The sequence below is a fragment of the Neofelis nebulosa genome, chromosome 6, assembly GCF_028018385.1.
Source record: "Neofelis nebulosa isolate mNeoNeb1 chromosome 6, mNeoNeb1.pri, whole genome shotgun sequence".
Classification (NCBI taxonomy): domain Eukaryota; kingdom Metazoa; phylum Chordata; class Mammalia; order Carnivora; family Felidae; genus Neofelis; species Neofelis nebulosa.
Genome location: NC_080787.1, coordinates 14,608,295 through 14,627,308, shown reverse-complemented (window position 1 = coordinate 14,627,308; position 19,014 = coordinate 14,608,295). Strand labels below are relative to the sequence as shown.

At 46.6% G+C, this 19,014-nt stretch overlaps 2 protein-coding genes and 1 pseudogene across 4 annotated transcripts in view; 1 reads left to right on the top strand and 2 right to left on the bottom strand.

Moving 5' to 3' along the window:
* Window positions 1–3,539, bottom strand: part of DEK (DEK proto-oncogene) — a 29,507-nt gene extending 25,968 nt beyond the window's left edge. For 2 of the 3 annotated variants that reach the window (XM_058732893.1, XM_058732895.1), the window contains exons 1-2: window positions 3,383–3,539; window positions 2,807–2,966 (exon numbers count right to left, since the gene is read on the bottom strand). In XM_058732893.1, coding sequence (XP_058588876.1) covers window positions 2,807–2,957 — 151 coding nt within the window. In that variant the 5' untranslated portion in view covers window positions 2,958–2,966; window positions 3,383–3,539. Of the gene's footprint in view, window positions 1–2,806; window positions 2,967–3,090; window positions 3,208–3,382 lie in introns of those variants that run through there. The other variant, XM_058732894.1, reaches the window with a different exon arrangement.
* An 11,761-nt stretch (window positions 3,540–15,300) lies between these two features.
* Window positions 15,301–15,404, bottom strand: LOC131515638 (U2 spliceosomal RNA; annotated as a pseudogene).
* Window positions 15,405–15,819: 415 nt separating this feature from the next.
* RNF144B (ring finger protein 144B) overlaps window positions 15,820–19,014 on the top strand; it is a 185,678-nt gene continuing 182,483 nt past the window's right edge. Inside the window, exon 1 of the mRNA XM_058732882.1 lies at window positions 15,820–15,940. The gene's annotated coding sequence lies outside the window, so the exon portion shown is untranslated. The remainder of the gene's footprint in view (window positions 15,941–19,014) is intronic.

Sequence of the window (19,014 nt, the reverse complement as noted above, 5' to 3'; positions counted from 1 at the left end):
ATAGCTAGCTTGGGCTGAGTTTATAAGAACTTCAAAAAACATACAAAGAAAGCAATAATTCAGCAAGCTGACGAAAGAAAAACAAGGACCTTAGCTAAGGCAGAGCAGCCTAATGTTGCTATAAATAGGGCAAAATTCTACAAGTTCACATTTACTGCAACTGACTGGGAGGACATTATTTTGTAGTTCAGTAAATGTTTATAACAGTGGTCATAAATCATTCTAAAAAAAGTTAAACTGTTTATGGTGTGGACTGCTTTAAAAAAAAAAAAAAAAGGCTACAGGGGCACTTGGGTGGCTCAGTTGGTTAAGCGTCTGACTCTTGATTTTGGCTCAGGTCATAATCTCATGGTTCCTGGGATCGAACCCCAAGTAGGGCTCATCAGCAGAGGGCCTGCTTGCGATTCTCTCTCACCCTTTCTCTTTGTGCATGCATTCTCTCTCTCAAAATAAACATTAAAAAAAAAATGCATAAACATTTAAAAACATTAAAAAAGACATATAACATATACTTAAAAACTTAAACCTTTAAACTTAAATTTCTAAAATGATTTACACCCACTGACACAAATTCAGATAAAAAAGAGAACACTCAGCTGAATGCTTGTTTTGTGCAAAGCCTCACTAGATACTAAGGGGGAGGGGGGGATGAACAGATGATGAAGATACTGAATATCCTGAAAGACGTCACGTCTACTGGTGGTGTTTAGTCACAAATATACTCCAAGGAGAAGGTGATACACACCTTAGGAAAGATACAAATAAAAGTTCTCCGAGTTGAAGACGGTAATTATTTTTGGATTAAGGAAAAACGATCAAAACATTTGGAGGTGGCTTTGAAAGATTTGGAGATGTAAGGATTTGCGCAGAAAAAACGAGTAAGGATAAAGGGATTCCGGCAGGTATATTCTGGCAATGGTGTGCAGAGGGAAGAAAACACACTCTAAAGCAATCCCTGTTATCCTGCTGCTGAAACCCTGACGGACTTAAACCATTTGCTTGCCTCCGATTACCATCTATGAGCTAATGACTCTCCCGACCTGCATCCAGTCAAGAGCTTTCTAAGCTTCACATCAACTGTCAGAGCCGCCAGTGGACAGCTCCCCTTCGTGTCCTCCAGGCACCTAACTCCGTGCGCTCAAACAGAACTCCGAATCCTCTCCACACTTGCTCACCTGTGTGAATTACGTTTTCCAGAAAATGGTAATATTGTCAGCTCGGCTGCCAAAGACACAAAGCTAAGAGTCATCTTTCATACTAGCCCCTCCCCACCCAAGTCAAGTCCACCCTTCTTTGGCAGACTGCGCTGTCCTGTTTCTGAGATGCCCCAGGAGTACAGTCAAATTTTCAGGGCTGACTGGGATAAAAACCTTCACAATTTTAGTTGCTCCACAAACACGTCAAAGGAAGGAAACAATAATCAATTAGAACAACTACAGAATTCCTTGGGGGTAATTCTGGAGAAAAAAAAAAAAAAATCGCATTCTGAACGATCATCTGGCCCCTAAGCATTACTGTATCAGCCACAGGTAGTATTTTTACACGATTTCTATAATTTTTTTCCTGACAGAGGAATCCATCATCCCTGTGGTATAGAAACTTGGTCTTTAAAAAGAGACTAAACAACAAACAAAAAATCGGAGGTAAAAACACTCAGAAAGTTTTGGACTAATAGTTGAGATACTGCAGCCAATTTTTAGTTATTGTATTGTGAATAACTTGAAAATAATTTATAATTTTCTCCAACCGCTTCAGTACTTAAATGTGGAAATGCTCCGATCTCAGAGCACCTACCACTTCTAACAAACAAAAAGGCATGCCGTGTAATCTCAACCCAGATCGTAGGTATAAAATGCTGACCTGGGGCTGGCTGAGGCTTAAAAGAAATGGGACACTTAAACCCGGGTTTGGAAAGAACACTTCAAACTTCTTCCCAAGTTTGGCTGGAGCCACATATTAAACCAACCTGGATTGGCCTAATATCATCAAAGGACGCTAAGAGAACTGTGATACAGATTTTTTTAAGTGACTGGAAACATTTTAGGAACCTGGCATACCCGGAAGTGGTAGTGCCCCGTGCATGTTGGAGAAAGAGATGCTCTATCAGTCCCGCATCCGGTAAGGTCCTCCTGCTTCAGGCCTCCAGGCAAATAATGGTTAACAGTGCACTCCTGCAACTCCAAAACTGAGACCGGTTTCGGAGCTCTTTCACAGTTCACCGCTTTCGTATTTAACTACTTTCTCGAGCAGCAACAGCTTTCACTGGTGTTTCCCCGTGAGAGTGAACTCCCCCGAACCTCTGCAAAGGGCCTCTGCTGAAGTTCAGCAGATGCATGAAAAGTTGTCAAAATATTTCCAGGACTAGCATGAATAACGTCTTCACGTCTGCATGTGTGGTTTCATGAAAGACCTCGCAAGAACTTCAAAGGGCAAAACACCTGCACTTAAATTAGCAGAAGATGAAATTAAAAACAGCAACCCTAGCGACTTCAAAAGCCAACAAACAAGTCTTAAAAACAGATCTGAAACTTAGAAACGTCCTGTCAAATGACGAAAACGTTACGAACGCAGATTGCTGGCCACAAGTCAACCGCAACTCCCAAATGCGTAAATAACAACGCTAACAGCTATTTTCTACCAACCGGAATTCACCAATTCTCTGCCACTGCTCAACACCAAAAAGGGATAAATCTCGCCAACATTCTCGCCAGAGATCCCTCCGATTCAGCGTCTCCAGGCGCAAAAAAGGAGGCAAGAAAACGGTTTTCTGTGAAATCCATCACCAGAGACGCGACTTTTCTCCCACCTTTTTCTTCCTCCTCCTCCTCTTCCTCCTCCTCGTCGTCCTCGTCCTCCTCTTCACTTTCCTCTCTCGGGCCGGGCATCTCGGGCTCTTTCTCGGACGCGGGCTGGGCGGGGGTTCCCTCTCCCTCTGCAGCTGGGCCCGAGGAGGACATGCTGTCGACCTGCGGGCAGGCAGAAAGCCACACGTCTCGGTCCCCTCGGCCCCGGCGGCAGGGACGGGGCGGCCACCGAGACCTGCCCGACCCTTCACGGCCCCAGGACGCCGGGGGCCGCGGGAAACCCGACCTCAAAGTTGCCTCCTCCCGCGGCCGGGACAGCAGCGCTTACTCCCCGGGGACGACTTCCCTCCGGCTGTGGGCATTCCCGAGGCGGGAAACCGCGGGCGCCGAGCCGCCCCTCCCTCCGCCGGGCCCGCGCCGCCCCCCGCCCGCTCGCGCCGGCCCGCGCCGCCGCCGCCGCCGCCGCCGGCCGCCCCGCGTCCCCTCCCCCCGCCCCAGGCCGCCGTCCAAATGGCCGCGGCGGTGCGGGCGGGCCCGCGGCGCCCTCTCGGCCTCCTCTGCCCCGACGCTGCCCTCACCGCCGGTGCCGGCCGCCGCGGGCCTGGCGCGCGAAGGCACGAAGAGGCTCCGGGAGGTGGCGGCGAGCGCCGAGGAGGAGGCGCGCGGGCCGCTCTCTGGCGTGACGCTCGCGCCGCGCTCTCGGCTCCCCCGAATCAACAAGATTTTCAAAATGGCGGTTCGGGAAGGAAAGCGGGAATGCGGCGGCCAATCAGGGCCGCGAGCTGGGAGTTGGCGCGCGCGGGTGGGGGAGGCGGGGCAGCCGGGCGCCTCCGCGGGGAGCCCGGGCCGGGGTGGGGCGAGGGGTCGCCCCGGTGGCGGGCGGAGGGACGGCGCGCTCCCGGGCCGCGCGGGCCGGCGCTTGGGCTCTCCTCTGGGGAGGCGTGCGGGCCGCGTCCCGGCCGGCCGGCCGGCCGACCTGGCGGGGCTGGCCGCGAGAACGCTAGGGGGCCTGCCAGGGCATTGTTTCCTCGGTTCCTGCCCGGAAAAGGGGGGCAGCCTGCGCCCGGGAGGGGCGGGCGGCTGGTGGTAGAGAAGTTTCCATCTCAGGAAGTCGCCACCTGCAGTATTTCACAGAGGTTGAAGGGATTACTAACTGAGTGATCTCCATTAGGGTCCAGAGATCGTGCTGGGGGTGAGCCCTGAAACCGCTGTATTTCGGAGGACCCCATGCCTTGTTTAAGTTGCGCCCTAGGGAAAAAGACCCAACCACGTTCGAAGTTCACGTCACCAGAGACAAGTCGATTTCCAGATCTGTAAATGTAGCGAGTGTGTTTGTGCGCGCGATTTCCAGACCTGTAAATGTAGGGGTGTGTGTGTGTGTGTGTGTGTGTGTGTGTGTGTGTGTGTGTGAGAGAGAGAGAGAAAGAGAGAGAGAGAGAGAGAGAGAGAGAGAGAGAGAGAGAGAGATACTAGAGGAAATACGGTATTGCCCAGTAACACCCGTGAATGTAGGGTGTGTGTGTGAGAGAGATAATAGAGGATGTCCAGGATTGCCCAGTCCAGACCCATAAATATGGGGGAGATAATAGAGGACATACGGTATTGCCCAATCCACGCTCGTAAATGTAGGGGAATTGTGTGTGAGATAATACAGGAAGTACGGTATTGCCCATTCTAGGCCCCTAAAAGTAGTGTGTGTGTGTGTGTGTGTATGTATGAGAGAGACAGAGAGAAAGAGAGAGGGAGATAACAGGAAGGAAATACGGTATCGGCCACTCCAGAATTGTGTGTGAGATAATACAGGAAGTACGGTATTGCCCATTCTAGGCCCCTAAAAGTAGTGTGTGTGTGTGTGTGTGTGTGTGTGTGTGTGTGTGTGTGTGTGTGTGAGAGAGAGAGAGTGAGAGAGAAAGAAAGAGAAAGAGAGAGGGAGATAACAGGAAATACGGTATCGGCCACTCCAGACCCTCCTCCCAGAGTTCTAGGCCAGCTCCGCAGACACCTTTGAAAACTCATCGTTACCAAAACCGAATGTAGTATTTCCGCCCCTTTCTGTATGTGATACCCTTCGTTTCTTCCCCCTACTCAACCACAGCTGTCCAAAGGATCCTATTACTCAATGGACTTCATGGAAATAGGATGAGTTAAATTTGCCTGAATGGACTCCAGATTGCAGGGCATATATGAGACGTTTTCTTGGAATCCTCTCTTTTCCTTTTGTGCCCCTAACGAGAACAAACCAATTCAGTCGTTTCTACCCTCAAATCTTATACTATTTTCCCCACTTTACTGATGCCACTCAAATTCTGTTCACTCTTTTGCTTGGATTTCCACACAGCCTCCCTGTCCAGGTGGTTTCCACATTACCACCCCCACCCCCCTGCTAGTCACACAGCAGCCAAGGTGACTTTTTTTTTTTTTTTTTTTTTTAATCTCAGATTGGGTACTCCCTTGCTTAAAACTCTTCAGTGGTTTCTTACCATACTTGGAAGAAAATTCAAAATACTTATGGTTCGGGGTGGGGGGTGGGGGGGCGCCTGGGTGGCTCAGCCGGTTAAGCCACCAACTCTTGGTTTCAGCTCAGGTCATGATCTCATGGTTCGTGAGTTCAAGCCCCACATGGGGCTGTGTGCTGACAATGCAGATCCTGCTTGGGATCTCTCTCTCCCTCCCTCTCTCTCTCTCTCTCTGTCCCTCCCCTGCTTGCTCTGTCTCTCTCAAAATAAATAAACTTAAAAATATACTTACGGTTCACAAAGTCCTATGTAATCTAGTTGTTGACATTTCACCTTTCTGAGACCTTTGGCTGTTGCAACCACACAAGCCTTCTTTGATGTTCCCCCAGAAAGCCTGGCTCATTCCTACCTTTGAGCTTTCTACTTTTTTTCCTGCCAGGATCGTTTCTCCCTCCATCTTCAAATGGTTTGCACCTTCACATCATTTAGCTTTATGCCCATGTGCTTCTGCTACCCTTACACCATCACTGTTCCCTTTCCATCCTTTTCCATTCCTTCATGTATCATTCAGAAGTATTTGCTGAGCACCTGCCTCCTGCCCATCACTGGGAGCTAGGGATCAGGACTAAGCCCCTGCAGTCTTCAAGCTTGCATTCTGGTTGAGACAATGAACAAATAAGTGACTGTATTGAGTGACTAATTTTGTTAAAGGTAAAGCAGGCTAAAGAAGATAGGAAGTACCAGTAAGGTGGACGGGACTTTATTTTGCATATTTGATAACTGTTAATAAGATGACATTTGAAAAGAGACCTTAAATAAATGAGAGTGCTGGAGAAAGACTGGAGATTCTCAAGAATCCTCTCACGTAGTGAATGTAGGGTATAAGAAGCAGAGAGGAGTCGATGATGACTTTTGTTTTCTGGTTCAATAACTAGAAGAATGGAGTAGCTAGTTACCTAGATGAGGAAGACCTCTGGTTGAGGGGTGGGGGACAGGGCTTCCTTTTTCTTTGATGGGGGAGGTGGGGAAGGGAATCAGTTGTTTTGTTTCGGACCTACTAGGTTTGAGATTCTTATTAATCTAAATGGAGATTCAGAATAGGCAGTTGGATGTGAGAGTCTGGCATTCAGGGGAAGAAGCTCTAGTCAAGATATAAATTTAGCACTTGTCAACATGTAGATGGTATTTAAAGCCCCGGGACTGGCTGGTATTATTAACAGAGTGAATATGGTAAAGATGAGGAGAGGGTCAGGATTGTACCCTGGAGCTCTCCAGTGTTTAGAAATTCAGGAGAGAAAGAAGAACCAGCAAAGGAGAGGGAGCTACTGCAGCCAGGAAAGGAGGAGGAAAATCGTGGAAAGCTGTGTCTCGGAAAGAAGCCAGATGATTGTCTAAGAGGGAGAAAGTGATCACTTGGGTCAGAAGCTGCTAAACGATCAGGTGACAAGAGAACTGAGCATTGTCCATTGGCTATCACAATGATGCGTTATCAGTGACAACAGCTGTTTCTGTAGGGCTGATATTCGTGAAGGTGCCAGGAGTGAGGCTATAGTGAGACAGGTAGGCAAGAAATGGATTTAGACACTTTCTAGGAATTTTCCTGTTCAGTGGAGCAGAGAAATGGAGCAGGAGCTCAAAAGGAGTTTGGTTTTTAAGAAGGGAGAGGGGCGCCTGGGTGGCTCAGTCCATTGAGCATCCCACTCTTGATTTCAGCTCAGGTCATGATGTCATGGTGGTGAGATTGAGCCCTGCGTTGGGCTCTGCACTGGGCATGGAGACTGCTTGGAATTCTCTTCTTCCCTCTCCCTCTGCCCCTCTCCCCTGCTCATGTGTGCTCTCTTTCTCGAAGAAGGAGAAGAAGAAGGAGGATGAGGAGGAGGAGGAGATTACTGAATGTTCATATGATGATAGGAATGAATCAGTAGAGAGGGGGAAAGTTCATGGTGAAAGAGAGGGAGGGGACAGGAGCTGGAGCTGATCTAAGGTAGGTACGGTAGGGATATCAAGTTGGCTTCTCTGTAAGTGGATACTGAAGCAGAAGTTGGGGTGCAGATAGTTATGGGAGATCAATACCTGTGAAAGGAAGGGAGGGATGCAAGATTGGGCAGAAGAAGAGGTCAAACCTAGGCAGAACTGATGAAGCCTCTGCCAATCCCCTGGGGAGCTCTCGAGGAGTGCCCTTCAGAGTGTCCTTCCTGGTCGGACTTTCAGAACCCCGTCTTGCTTAGCCACTGCGTGCATGCCACCCCAGAAAGGGCATGACTTCAGGCCAAGTGACTCCATGGCTGCAGCAGACCCGGAGGGAGCTGATAGATGGGCTGTCTGCGGCTGCGCAGCAGGTCCTGCCTTGACGGGGGATCTGGGTGGCACATCTCCATGTAGACCACAAATGAGAGGTTGTCCTTGGATGGGACAGTGGACATTTTCTACACAGTAACGAGAGAAAGCAGAGCCTATGGGTCCAGGCGCTGGGTGGGGTTTGGCACACAAAGTGGGAGTTTTAGAAGTTATTCCTTTACGTTTCTCAGCGAAAGCAGGAGCAGAATCACTGACAGCGAGCGTGGGAGGAGATCGTGGGAGGTTTCAGGAGAGAGGAAATGCGAGCTAGTCCTGGAGAATGGGGATGAGTGGATTAGGGAAGGTAGTGTGGTTGCCAGGATGCTTCAAGAAGGACCCAGTGACATTGGTGTTCATGAGGTCAAAGCACCAGTTAGGCTTATGGTTTTCCTCCAGCTATATTCATCTACTTGGGAGTAGCTGGGAATATGGCAAAGGTTTGGGTACAACCAAGTTGGGATTTTGCCAGGCAAGTACGAAGAAAGGAGAGAGGGAGGAGCGAGTTGAGGGTATGGACAGGACACTGGATATAATGATGGAGCACAGAATCTGAGCTGAGCAGGGAAGAAGGTCAGGCAACGAAAGGGGTGAGACTTAGTGAAAATGGGTCAAGATCCAGAATTTCACTACCCAAAAGTTTACTGTCTGTCTTCCCCACTAAAATGTAAGCTCCTTGTAGCTGCAGGCACTTTGGGTTATTCATCGCAGTATTCTTACCCTCTGAAGCAGCACCCCCCCCTCCCCGCGCATAGTTAGCGGTTAATGAATATTTGCCAAAGGAATGCACACCTAATTCTTATTACTCGCTCATCACGAAGGTTCAGAACGCTTTTTGTTTTTGTTTAACGAGATGGTGTGTTAGGACTGGGGAGGTTAATTCGGCAAAAGTTCACTTTACAGCAGTTTAGCGGCTTTGTTTAACCTCAAAAGTTTATTTCTTATGCTATAAAGCTTTCCGTCAGTTGAGGCAACTCCCAGGGCTTCTATTCAAGTGGTTTACTCATTGCTCTAGGCTACTTTGATCTTGTTGAACCGCCATCTCTGCACAAGTGCTTGGAGTTCACGGGGCTAGGGGAATAGAACAGGAGGAGGACTCATTCCTGCTCTTCTAGGGTTCTGCTCACTGGCCAGTGGCCAGATTAGTCATAAGACCCCACTGAACTGCAAGGAATCCAGGCAACATGGGGGCACATGTGGAATAATTGGTGAGCGTTGCTGTCTCTGCACATAGAGTCTGATAATTGCAACCAGATAAGGCACAGTTGAGATGAACAGTGCTTGTGTGTTGGTTTTATTTTGGAAATACTAACAACGCTGATTCTTAAAACTTTTTTTTCCTCATTTTGGCTTGAGAAAGTTTTTACATACACTGCACACATATATCTATCTTTCTCATACACATATCTAACTCATACATGCACATATCTATCTTTCCCAGACCATAAGCTTCACGGGCAGAGACATGTCCATGCTATTTATTATTCTCTCCCAGTTCCTGGATCAGTGCCTGATTCATAGTAGATACTTTAAAAATATTTGTTTAATTGAAATGAACCCTTTTGGTTCTTAGTGGCATGAGTCTATTGTTTGGATGCTATTTAAAGACCTTCCAGCAATATATCAACTCAGTAAATTAACATGGCTTGAATAAAGTGATGACCAGATTCTTATTTAAACCTCGTCATAAATATAAATATAGTGACCCATTTGGTCCTTCTAAAAACAAGATATCATACTCTATTTTGGTAGAAAGAAGCTGGCCAAAGTACACAGTTTAGTAATTTGAGATTAGGTTTGAAAATATGTGACTGCAACAATATCCAGTTGGTTGATAGACTGGATATTCTTGCTGTGACAATGGCCAGGGAAGGCTGTTCAAGGTAAGCAGTAGGAGAAGTCGAGGGAAATGGTGGTGTGATTATAAAAGTTGGAGGACCAAGGATAAGTGGTTACCAGATTTTGGCCCTGGTATGTAATTTTGCTCTATATTTAGCAAGTATTGTTTGTAACATAGTTCATGAGTATATCCTTATCAGCTGTTCCACTGAATGAGACCAAAGAAATAGCGAAGCATGGAGCTTTGGTGTTATTTCCCTTGTTGACTGTCAACTAAGATCATCTGTGGCGAAGGGGGCTTTTGTACCTATGGACTAATATTCAGTGCTTAGATTATATTTAGTGTCATCTCTGTTGGCCAGGTCATAACATCAGAGGCAGTGAAGTGTTTTCTACTACAAGTTGGCTAGAAATCATCAACATTGTCACAAGAGTATCCAAATGGGGTGTTGTCTTAGGCAATAGATATATCTAGATCACACCCATGTTTACCATTCTCAGTTGGCTTCCCATATTACACACAGGACAGAATTCAAACCTGCAACAAAATGTATGACACTCCGAGCCTTTACTTGCCCAGCTTTATCACCTACTCTTCCTTGCCTTGATACAGGCAACCTATCTTTTTTTCTCCTTCTTTCCTCCCTCATTCCTTCCTTCCTTCTTTCCTCTCTCTCTCTCTCTCTCTGTCTCTCTCCTTACATTTTATATGAGATATAATTGGCATGAAATAAAATGTACATAAAATATCCTAGGGGAACCTGGCTGGCTCAGTTGGTACAACATGAGTCTCTTGATCTCAGGGTTGTGAGTTTGAGCCGCACAGCAGGGGCAGGGTTTACTTAAAAAAAATAATAATAAAAAGAAGGTATCCTATCAGATGAGTTTTGACATATGTTTACAGCATGGAACCATGACCACAGTCAAGACTGGGAACATATCCACCACCTCCAAGTTTTTTTGTGCCCCTTTGTTATCCTTCCTGTCACCTGTCCAATCCCTACCCCTGGATAATGACTGATCTTCTTTCTGCCACTATAGAAAAAAAATACACCTAACTCTAAAATAGTCCTATAAATTTTGTTTTGAGTATAGCCTTTTATGAACTTATTCTCTAAGTGAACTAGAGAAGGCTTGGGTGAGTATTTATCCCGTAGGCATTTTGGGTTTATAAAATTAAATTTAGAATAAACACATATTTGCAAATTAGGAAAAGAAAATTGTCCCATCCACATCTCAAGTTAATGCAGTTGTTCTCAAGTGGGATGGGTGTGGGAATTTTGCCCCCAAGGGATTTCACATTGTCTGGAGACATTTCCGGTTGTCACAACTTGGGGAGGTGCTACTGGCATCTAGTGGGTGGAGGCCCAGGATGCTGCTAAATGTCCTCTAATACACAAGACAGCCCTCTCAACAAGAATTATCTGGTTCAAAACAGCAGTATTGCTGAGACTGAGAAACCCTGATAAAATGCAATGTACTTTCTTTAACTTGTGCTCCCCAAAACTGCTCTCATAAAGACCCAACAATCATCCCCAAATAGGCAATTGAAAGGCTTCTTCTGAGTGCTCCTAGAATAGTATTTAGCTTCTCTACAGCATTTGACACTCTTTACCATCCTCTTCTGTCTTTTAAAGTTTATTTCATTTATGTTAATAATCTCTACACCCAGTATGGGGCTTGCACTCATGACCCAGAGATCCAGAGTTTCATGCTCTACTGACTGAGCTAGGCAGGCACCCCATCATCCCCTTCTTTCAAAACCCCTTTCTCTTGCATGACAGTGTCTCACATGGCATTGCTTTCTCTTGGTTCTCCTCCTCTGTTAGCTATCCTGCATCTGTTGATGTTGATGTCCTTCAGGGATCCCCATAGGCTCTTGGTTCTTATTTTACACGTGATTTTTCTGGGTGCTCTCTTCCACATCCATAGTATGAATGATCTCTAGGTTGATAAAGTCCAAATCAATGCATTTAGCAACTTTCTCTTTGAGTATCCTACTCTTATCCACTATTAGATTTCTTCACTCAGTATCCTGTCGATATCTGAAACTCAATAAATCAAAAACGAAACCCATTCTCTTCTCCAGCAAAACTCTCCCCTTTGTACTGATTCATCTCATCTCTTTGTTGTCCACCTTGTTGCTCAGACTTGAATATTTGAAGTTATCTTTGGCTTTTCCCTTTTCCCCAACTCCCCACATCAAGTTTTCTGGATTCTAAATCTCTAGATCTTTCTAACACACCTTATCTTTCAGGCCATATTAGCTCTCTCCCTAAATGCTGTAATAGAATCCTTCCTGGTCTCTGCCTGAAGCCTCATCCTTACTGAAAACCAAACAAGGAGTAATCTTGCAAGTTCTACAGACTAACTATTGCGTTTGTTTAGCAAACACAGGTTAAGCTTTCAAAACTCAAAACATTGCCTTCTCTGTGAAACATTCCTTGTGTCTCTGTGAAGTTGAGATTCCTCCTCCCCCTGCTGTATGTTCCTCTACTGCTTCCTTCCTATCATTATTACAGTACTTATGAAATTACATTGTAATTACTTATGTGCCTACCTTTATAATCAACTTTTATTAAGTTGTCTGCCTAGAGCTTTTTCTGAAGAGCTGCCTCACCCGCAACTCCACAAATACCCTTCCCTCTTCATCCCCAGTTCTGTGCTGGCCACCATCTCTATAGTCACATGAAGAACTCTTGTGGGCATGTGTTTACATCATGACCCTGACACCTTCTCTTCCTTGACCTGTGCATCTGACCCAGGTAAGGCTGGTTAATCCCCTCCCTGGAAATTTGGAATTAGAGAGAGAGAGAGAGAGAGAGAGAATATGAAGATGAAAGTGAATTAGGATAAAGGAGGAACAAAGAATCATGATTATATTCAATTTGCAGTTCCAGATTGCTGAGAAAGCACGTCTGTATCCATGCATGCAGTTTCCAGGTGAGAGCCCTGCTACCTTTTAAGCAATTCCCTTTTCCCCCGTTGTTGTCTCCACTGCATTTCTGTTACTGGCAACCATAGTATCCTAATTCATATATCTACCTACTGTGAAATTCAAGGACAAAGACTCGCCCTTGGTTATCTTTGTATATCCAGTATTTACTATCAAGATACAAAACACAGTAGCTACAAAAATATCTGTGGAATGAATCAAGGAAGGAAGCAAGGAGGAAAGGAAGAAAGCAGAAAGAAATGAAGAGAAAGTAAAAGAAACAAATGAAAAAATATGACGGAAAATTGAGGAGAATACAATTCTAATGAGAGAGAGAGAAGGCAGTACATCACCTTGAAACAACAAAACAAAGAAAAATGAAGAGAGTGCTCTAGGGGTAAAATATTTGGCTGTCTTGGAGCACCTGGCTGGCTCAGTTGCAAGAGCATGCAACTCTTGATCTCGGGGTTGTGAGTTCTGGCCCCACGTTTGGGGGCAGAGATTACTTAAAATAAAAATGTTTGGCTGTGCTCTGTTCTCCTGTCCTAAGGTCAGCCTGCTTCCCCCTACCCCCACTGCTTTCACCTATGCCCATTTGCTCTCAGAGGCTGGTGAGAGGACCCAGCAAGAGCCCCGGTGCCTCCCGGCACCCCAGCCCTGGCACTCATGCTTTCCTTTAGATCTGATTACAGCCCACAGTGGTTGCAGCAAGGTAGCTGAGCTCCCAGCCATACGTGTCTGCAAGCATGGCATCATAGAACCACAGTGAACTTGGATTTCAGACAGATGGGTTCAGATTGAAGAACGTCGATAACTGTTGGTAAACAACATTTTCTCTCTAATTTCTATTTACTTCCATTGTTTCTCAGTGTTTACCACCACTGACCCTCCTCTGCCTCCACGCGTCCCTTCAGGAAAAGTTTGTCTCTCTAGGGACTTGTCATAGGACTGAACTTAGATGCCATAAAGGCAGGAGGATCTGCACACTGGTATGCACCGAGTAGTGCCCGCTCTAGAGTTCTCCGTGTCCGTCTCATCCCTACCTCCCCTCCTCATTTGTTTACTGCTTGCAGCCAGCAGTCTTTCTCAAGCAAAAATCTGATCTTGTTACCTTGCCTGTGACATTTCAATGCCTCCCCATGATGTGTGGAATCAAGTGCAATTTTAAAGCACGGCCAGCAGGGGCGCCTGGGTAGCTCAGTTGGTTAAGCAGCCAGGCTGTTTCCGCTCAGGTTATCATCTCACAGTTTGTGAGTTTGAGCCCTGCGTCAGGTTCTGTGCTGACAGTGTGGAGCCTGCTTGGGATTCTCCCTCTCTCTCCCTCTCTCTCTGCCCCTCCCCTGCTCTCTCTCTCTCCCTCAAAAAATAAAGCTAAAAAAAATTGTTTTTTAAAACATGGCCTAGCAGACTCTACATAATCTGGCCTCTGCTTACCTCTCCAGTTGTGTCTCTCCAGTCTTCCTCCGAACCACTGGCACTCCCTCACCCAAGAAAGAATCCAATAGCCATCATGAACTTCTTGAAATTCATTGAATTGCCCTGTTCTTTCATACCTTTGGCTTTCTCTCCAAGCTTTTCCGCTACTGGAAAACTCTTTCTCCTGCTACTCTCCTGTCCCTGGCCAAGTTACATTCATTCTTCAGGTCTCAGCTTAAAAGCCACTGCCTCTGGGCTTGTTGTAGACTACCCTCCAGGTGCACCAGCATCATGCATCAGCATCGGAGCATCTACTTAGTACTTTGTTTTGTTTTGTGTACTTATTTATTTTGAGAGAGAGAGAGAGAGAGAGAGAGAGAGAATGTGGGGGAGGTGCAGGAAGAGAGAGAATCCCAGGGAGGCTCTGCACCTTCAAGCATAGAGCCCGATGCGGGGCTTGAATGCAGGAACCATGAGATCATGACCTGAGCTGAAGTCGGATGCTTAACTGAGCCACCCAGGCACCCCGAGCATCTAATTTTAACAGCTGTTCACTGTGTATCCCTCTATTCAGCTCTGTGAGGTTAGGGATGTTGCTGTTCTTTTATTTTTTTATTTTTTAATGGTTATTCATTTTTGAGAGACAGAGTGCAGGCAGAGGAGGGGCAGAGAGAGAAGGAGACACAGAATCCAAAGCTGGCTCCAGGCTCCAAGCTGTCAGCACAGAGCCCCACACAGGGCTCGAAGTCACGGACTGTGAGATCATGACCTGAGCCGAAGTTGGTGACTCAACCGACTGAGCCACTCAGGCACACCATGTTGCTGTTCTTATTAATTCTTCTACCCCTAGCACCCAGCAGTGTCTTGAACTAGCAAGCTTTCAATAAATGTTGGCAGAATTAAAAAAACAAAAAACAAAAAACAAAAAGCCGGAGTCTCTTTAATAGCCATTTGCATTGTCCAGGGCTCTGTTACAAACTTGTTGTTTCTTCAGTTGATTCCTGGCATCCTTAAAGTTATGAGTGACATGACTGGCTATGAATGAATAATGTTGTGATGCCTCTAACCTATTCCATAAGTATACATCACATTGATAGGTAAATGAATGAATGAATAAATGGAGTGCCAGTTAACAAATCACCTTCCACATTCCCAGTAGGGATTATGTCACCACTCCCAGCTCCTGCATGTTAATGATACAGTGATGTTTCCACAGATCCCTTCCCGTCGTTCTTATCTTTTATATTATTCAGTATGCTCTGCCCACTGCTGCTTCGTTGGCCTTAGAACTCTCCTTCAATACATCCACCTGCTCCCTCCCAGAACTTTGGCTTCAGAACTGCCTCTCTCCTGAGAAACGGAGGCTCCAGACATGCTCAGTAACCAAAGCCAGGCATAATTAAATGCTTTCGCCTTGACTTGGGGCCCTGACAGGTGGCAGGTGTGGACAGCGCTGGCAAAAGAGACCTGACCTGTCTTGTCTTGCATAGCTGAACATACCCTTCTCGAGGCCAATCTAAAGTCCTGGCGACCCAAGTTTAAGTAGTGGGGACGTCTACATTTTTAAACTGATAAGAACAGATACTACACTTGATCTTAGCCAAAAGGCCGAGAAGCGATACATTTTTAAAACAGTAAGATGGAAGGAGTTATTTTGGAAAAATTAAGATGACTGGCAGGCGATTCTCAGAGCACAATCAAGCGTTAAGTGATGTGGTTAAGGCTAGGGAGGACGGAGGAGGCAGGGACGAATGGAAGTGGTGCCTGCCCTGAACCTCGCTGGGTAGATGGAAGATTTTAAAAGGGGTTTTCCGAAGTCGCCCAGCCCCAGAATTTCAAGGACCACAGTCGCTGCCCCTTCCGAAAGAGAGCGCATTTCTGGGGGAGGTGTGTGCGTGCACGCGCCGGGGGGAGGGAGGGCTCGGGAGAGGGGCCACCGCTCTCCGGAATAAACAGCAGGGGGAGAAGGGGAGCGCGGCGGAGGGCGACGTGCGGGCGGGCGCCGGGGGCGCGGGCCGGGGGAGGGGGCCCCGGGGCGCGCGGGGCGGCTGGGAGCCGGCAGACCCGCGCGCCTCTGATACCTGAAGCGTCGCCCGCAGGAGCTGACAGCGGACCCTCCCGGTGTCCCTGCTCCGGACTCGGACCTCGCGCGCAAGGTAAGCAGGGGCGCGGGGTGCGCCCTCCCCGGAGCGCAGCCGGGCCGGCCGCACCAGGTGCCGGTCGGACCCCCTCGTTGCGCCTTCCGCGGTCTCCTGCGCACCGCGCCGGCCCCGGGCTGGGGGGTTGGGTCGGTGGGAGAGATACGGGATCCTCCGCCTGCTGCGCTGCTACCCCGCGGCCCGCCGGACCCTCATCCGCCTTCCCCGGGGCAGCCCCCGAAACCCCGCACCGGGCTCGGCGGCGGGGGGTGGGGTGGGGGACCGGGTGGGCTCGCAGGCGGGAGGTCGTCCACCCTCTCCAGGTGTATGGCGCAAGCTCCGGCGCGCCGTTCTCCCCGGGACTCCGCAGTAATTTCCAGGTTGAAATATCGCAGCTGCTGTCCTTCCAAAACATAACCCCCCCCCCGCCCCCACCTTCTGTTTCTATTCCTAACTTTGAGGTGGGGGTGGGGGTGGTAATAACCCTCGGTCGAGGTAGGTGAACCGTCTTATCATCCCTGTCTGCACTAAACAATAGGTGGAGGCGCTTTGGGGGTTATTTTCCCCGAAAATTAAATACTGTGATGAGTTTACAAGGTTTTCTGGGTGACTGCGGTGCCCCTAGAACTTGATCGCAGCCTAAAGCAGTGGGTCCCGCTGGAGCGCAGAGATCCTGATTCCGAAATGGGAGGAAGGCTGTGTGCGCGCGCGCCCGCGAGCTTCTGGGTCTTGAAAAATCAATCCAGGTGATGGAGACGTGCTCTTCCCCCCCGTAATCACTTCAAAGTGTCCGAAAGGTCGACACACGAGGGACAGGGGGCACCCAATTGATGATAAGCATCACCTGGAAATGGTAGCGTGCTCGGAGAATAAAAACCGTGAAGGCTGGTTTCCTTCAAGTTGATGAATTTGGTGGGGTGGTGGGTTTTGAGTTGGCAATTTTGGGAAGGGAGGGTTAACGTGCATTTGAAATTCAAATAGAGGGTGGAGAGAAATACCATACTTCTGAGGGCCCTTGTTAAAGAGTTAGCTTTGAAACCTCACATTTTTAAATGTGAGAATTCCTTCAAAAGTACTCTGGCGATTAGAAAGGACTGAGGCCTATTCCGTGGAAATCAGAAAATCTTCCCCTACTGTGCTTACATTGCCTGACTTTCTGCCAGTGGCCCCTGGAATTTTTACATGTTGGTTCCTTTAAAGCTGAACATCCAAATGCACTCTATCTCTAGGAACCGGAAGGAAGAATTATCATGTATGTTAATTTAGATTCTGTTTACATTCCTAATTATTTGAACCAAGCTCTTCTACCCTGAATTGGTTGAGTGTCTGTAAGTTATATTGTATTTGAACTTGCACAAAATACTAAATGTTTCTCTGTCTTGCACTTTGTCATAGATGTACCTCTATTGCTTTTCATATATATCTGTATCTGAGCCATTCTAAGTACTTACCAAACACTCAGAGTTAACCTCCCAGGGAAAATATTTTTATTTTGTCTGTCTTTGGAAAATTGAGGTAAAGGGCTAATTTTTTAAAAATACCATTCAGTAGGTATCCTGTGAAATCCTCCAACTTTTTATGGAATGAGATGCTCATTATGAAATGGGGCTGGAATTGGGTACCTGCTTTCAAGGATATTAAGGACAAGTAGGAGACTTGAAGCGTTTTGAACTTTTAAGAAAAGAGTCACTGTCTAGGTATTGAGCCAATGTGATTGTTTTCCTGGCAAAGTTTTTCTCCTTTCTAAAATTAACTTTCCCCTAGGAAAAATAGTGCAGATTCACACGATTCAGCCAACCAAGCCGAGAAAGTACTATTTGAATTTTAAAAGTGACCTTAATTCATCCCTATGGATCTCGTGTTTGCAACCTATGCCACAAAATATGCAGAAATAGTCATCGCTTGCTGACCTTTTCAAAGCATTGGCTTAATGAGGGGTGTTATGGACAGAGTACAATATGATGTTATGACTTGCGTTGGCTTAGGCAAAACTACTATCATTATTTTCCTAAGGTTTTTGTATAGATATGTGTACACTGGGTCTGGGACTTACATAATTATGTATATATATGTAACACATGTTTTTAATAGGAACAAAAACCCACAATATTTTTCTTTGTGGCAGAACACTGTAAGCATTAGGTTTTGATTACTTTTTCATGGAAATTTTTAATATGACAGAACTAAAAACTTGAAGGAAATAATTCCATAAAGATCTATTTGGAACTGAAGGCCTTTTTAATAAAAGATGGTTGGAGCCCTTAGCTGTATGCCTAGCATACGTGGAACAGTCCTTTGTGAGTGAGGAAGGGTGATGGGTCCCATTCTGGCAGCCTCAGACAGTAGATGATTAGACCCTGCCACTCTCTTTCAGACCTTTAATTTGCTCTGTAACTTGATGCTTCACTGACCCCACACACTCCCTGCCACGCTAGCTCACAGAGGAATTGCTGGCGCTCTGGACTGAATTAAAAAAAAATTTTTTTTTCTAAGTATTTATTTTTGAGAGAGAGAGCACGTGCACGGGGGAGGGGCAGAGAGAGAGGGAGACGCAGAATCCCAAGCAGGCTCCAGGCTCTGAGCTGTCAGCACAGAGCATGATGCAGAGCTTGACCCATAAAGTGTGAGATCATGACCTGAGCTGAAGTCGAAGCTTAACCGACTCAGCCACACAGATACCCCGCGTTGAATTTTTTTTTTCTTCTCCCTCCGATCAATTAGAACATGTTTGCATTGGTTGCAGAATGCAGTTACATGTTTAGCACTGTATTCTAAGAAATACCTTTAGCCACAAAGAGAGTAACCTCAGTGTAGCCTAGATCACAAATTGCCTTATTTAGTCATGCTATATTAATTTCCCTTGATTCAACGATGTAGAAATAATAGAGTCCTGGAGTATTAAAATTGGAAGGCATTTTAGAAATCATCTAGTTTCTAATAATTTCTTTCTACAGATGAATATTAAAGCACTCCTAGCCATAATCCAGACTTTGAAAGAAGACATTAAATTTTATATTCTTTCCAGTTCTTCTAGTAATGAGGAATTTGCTCATTTGAAATGAATTTATACATGAGTTCACTAAAGTAGGAAT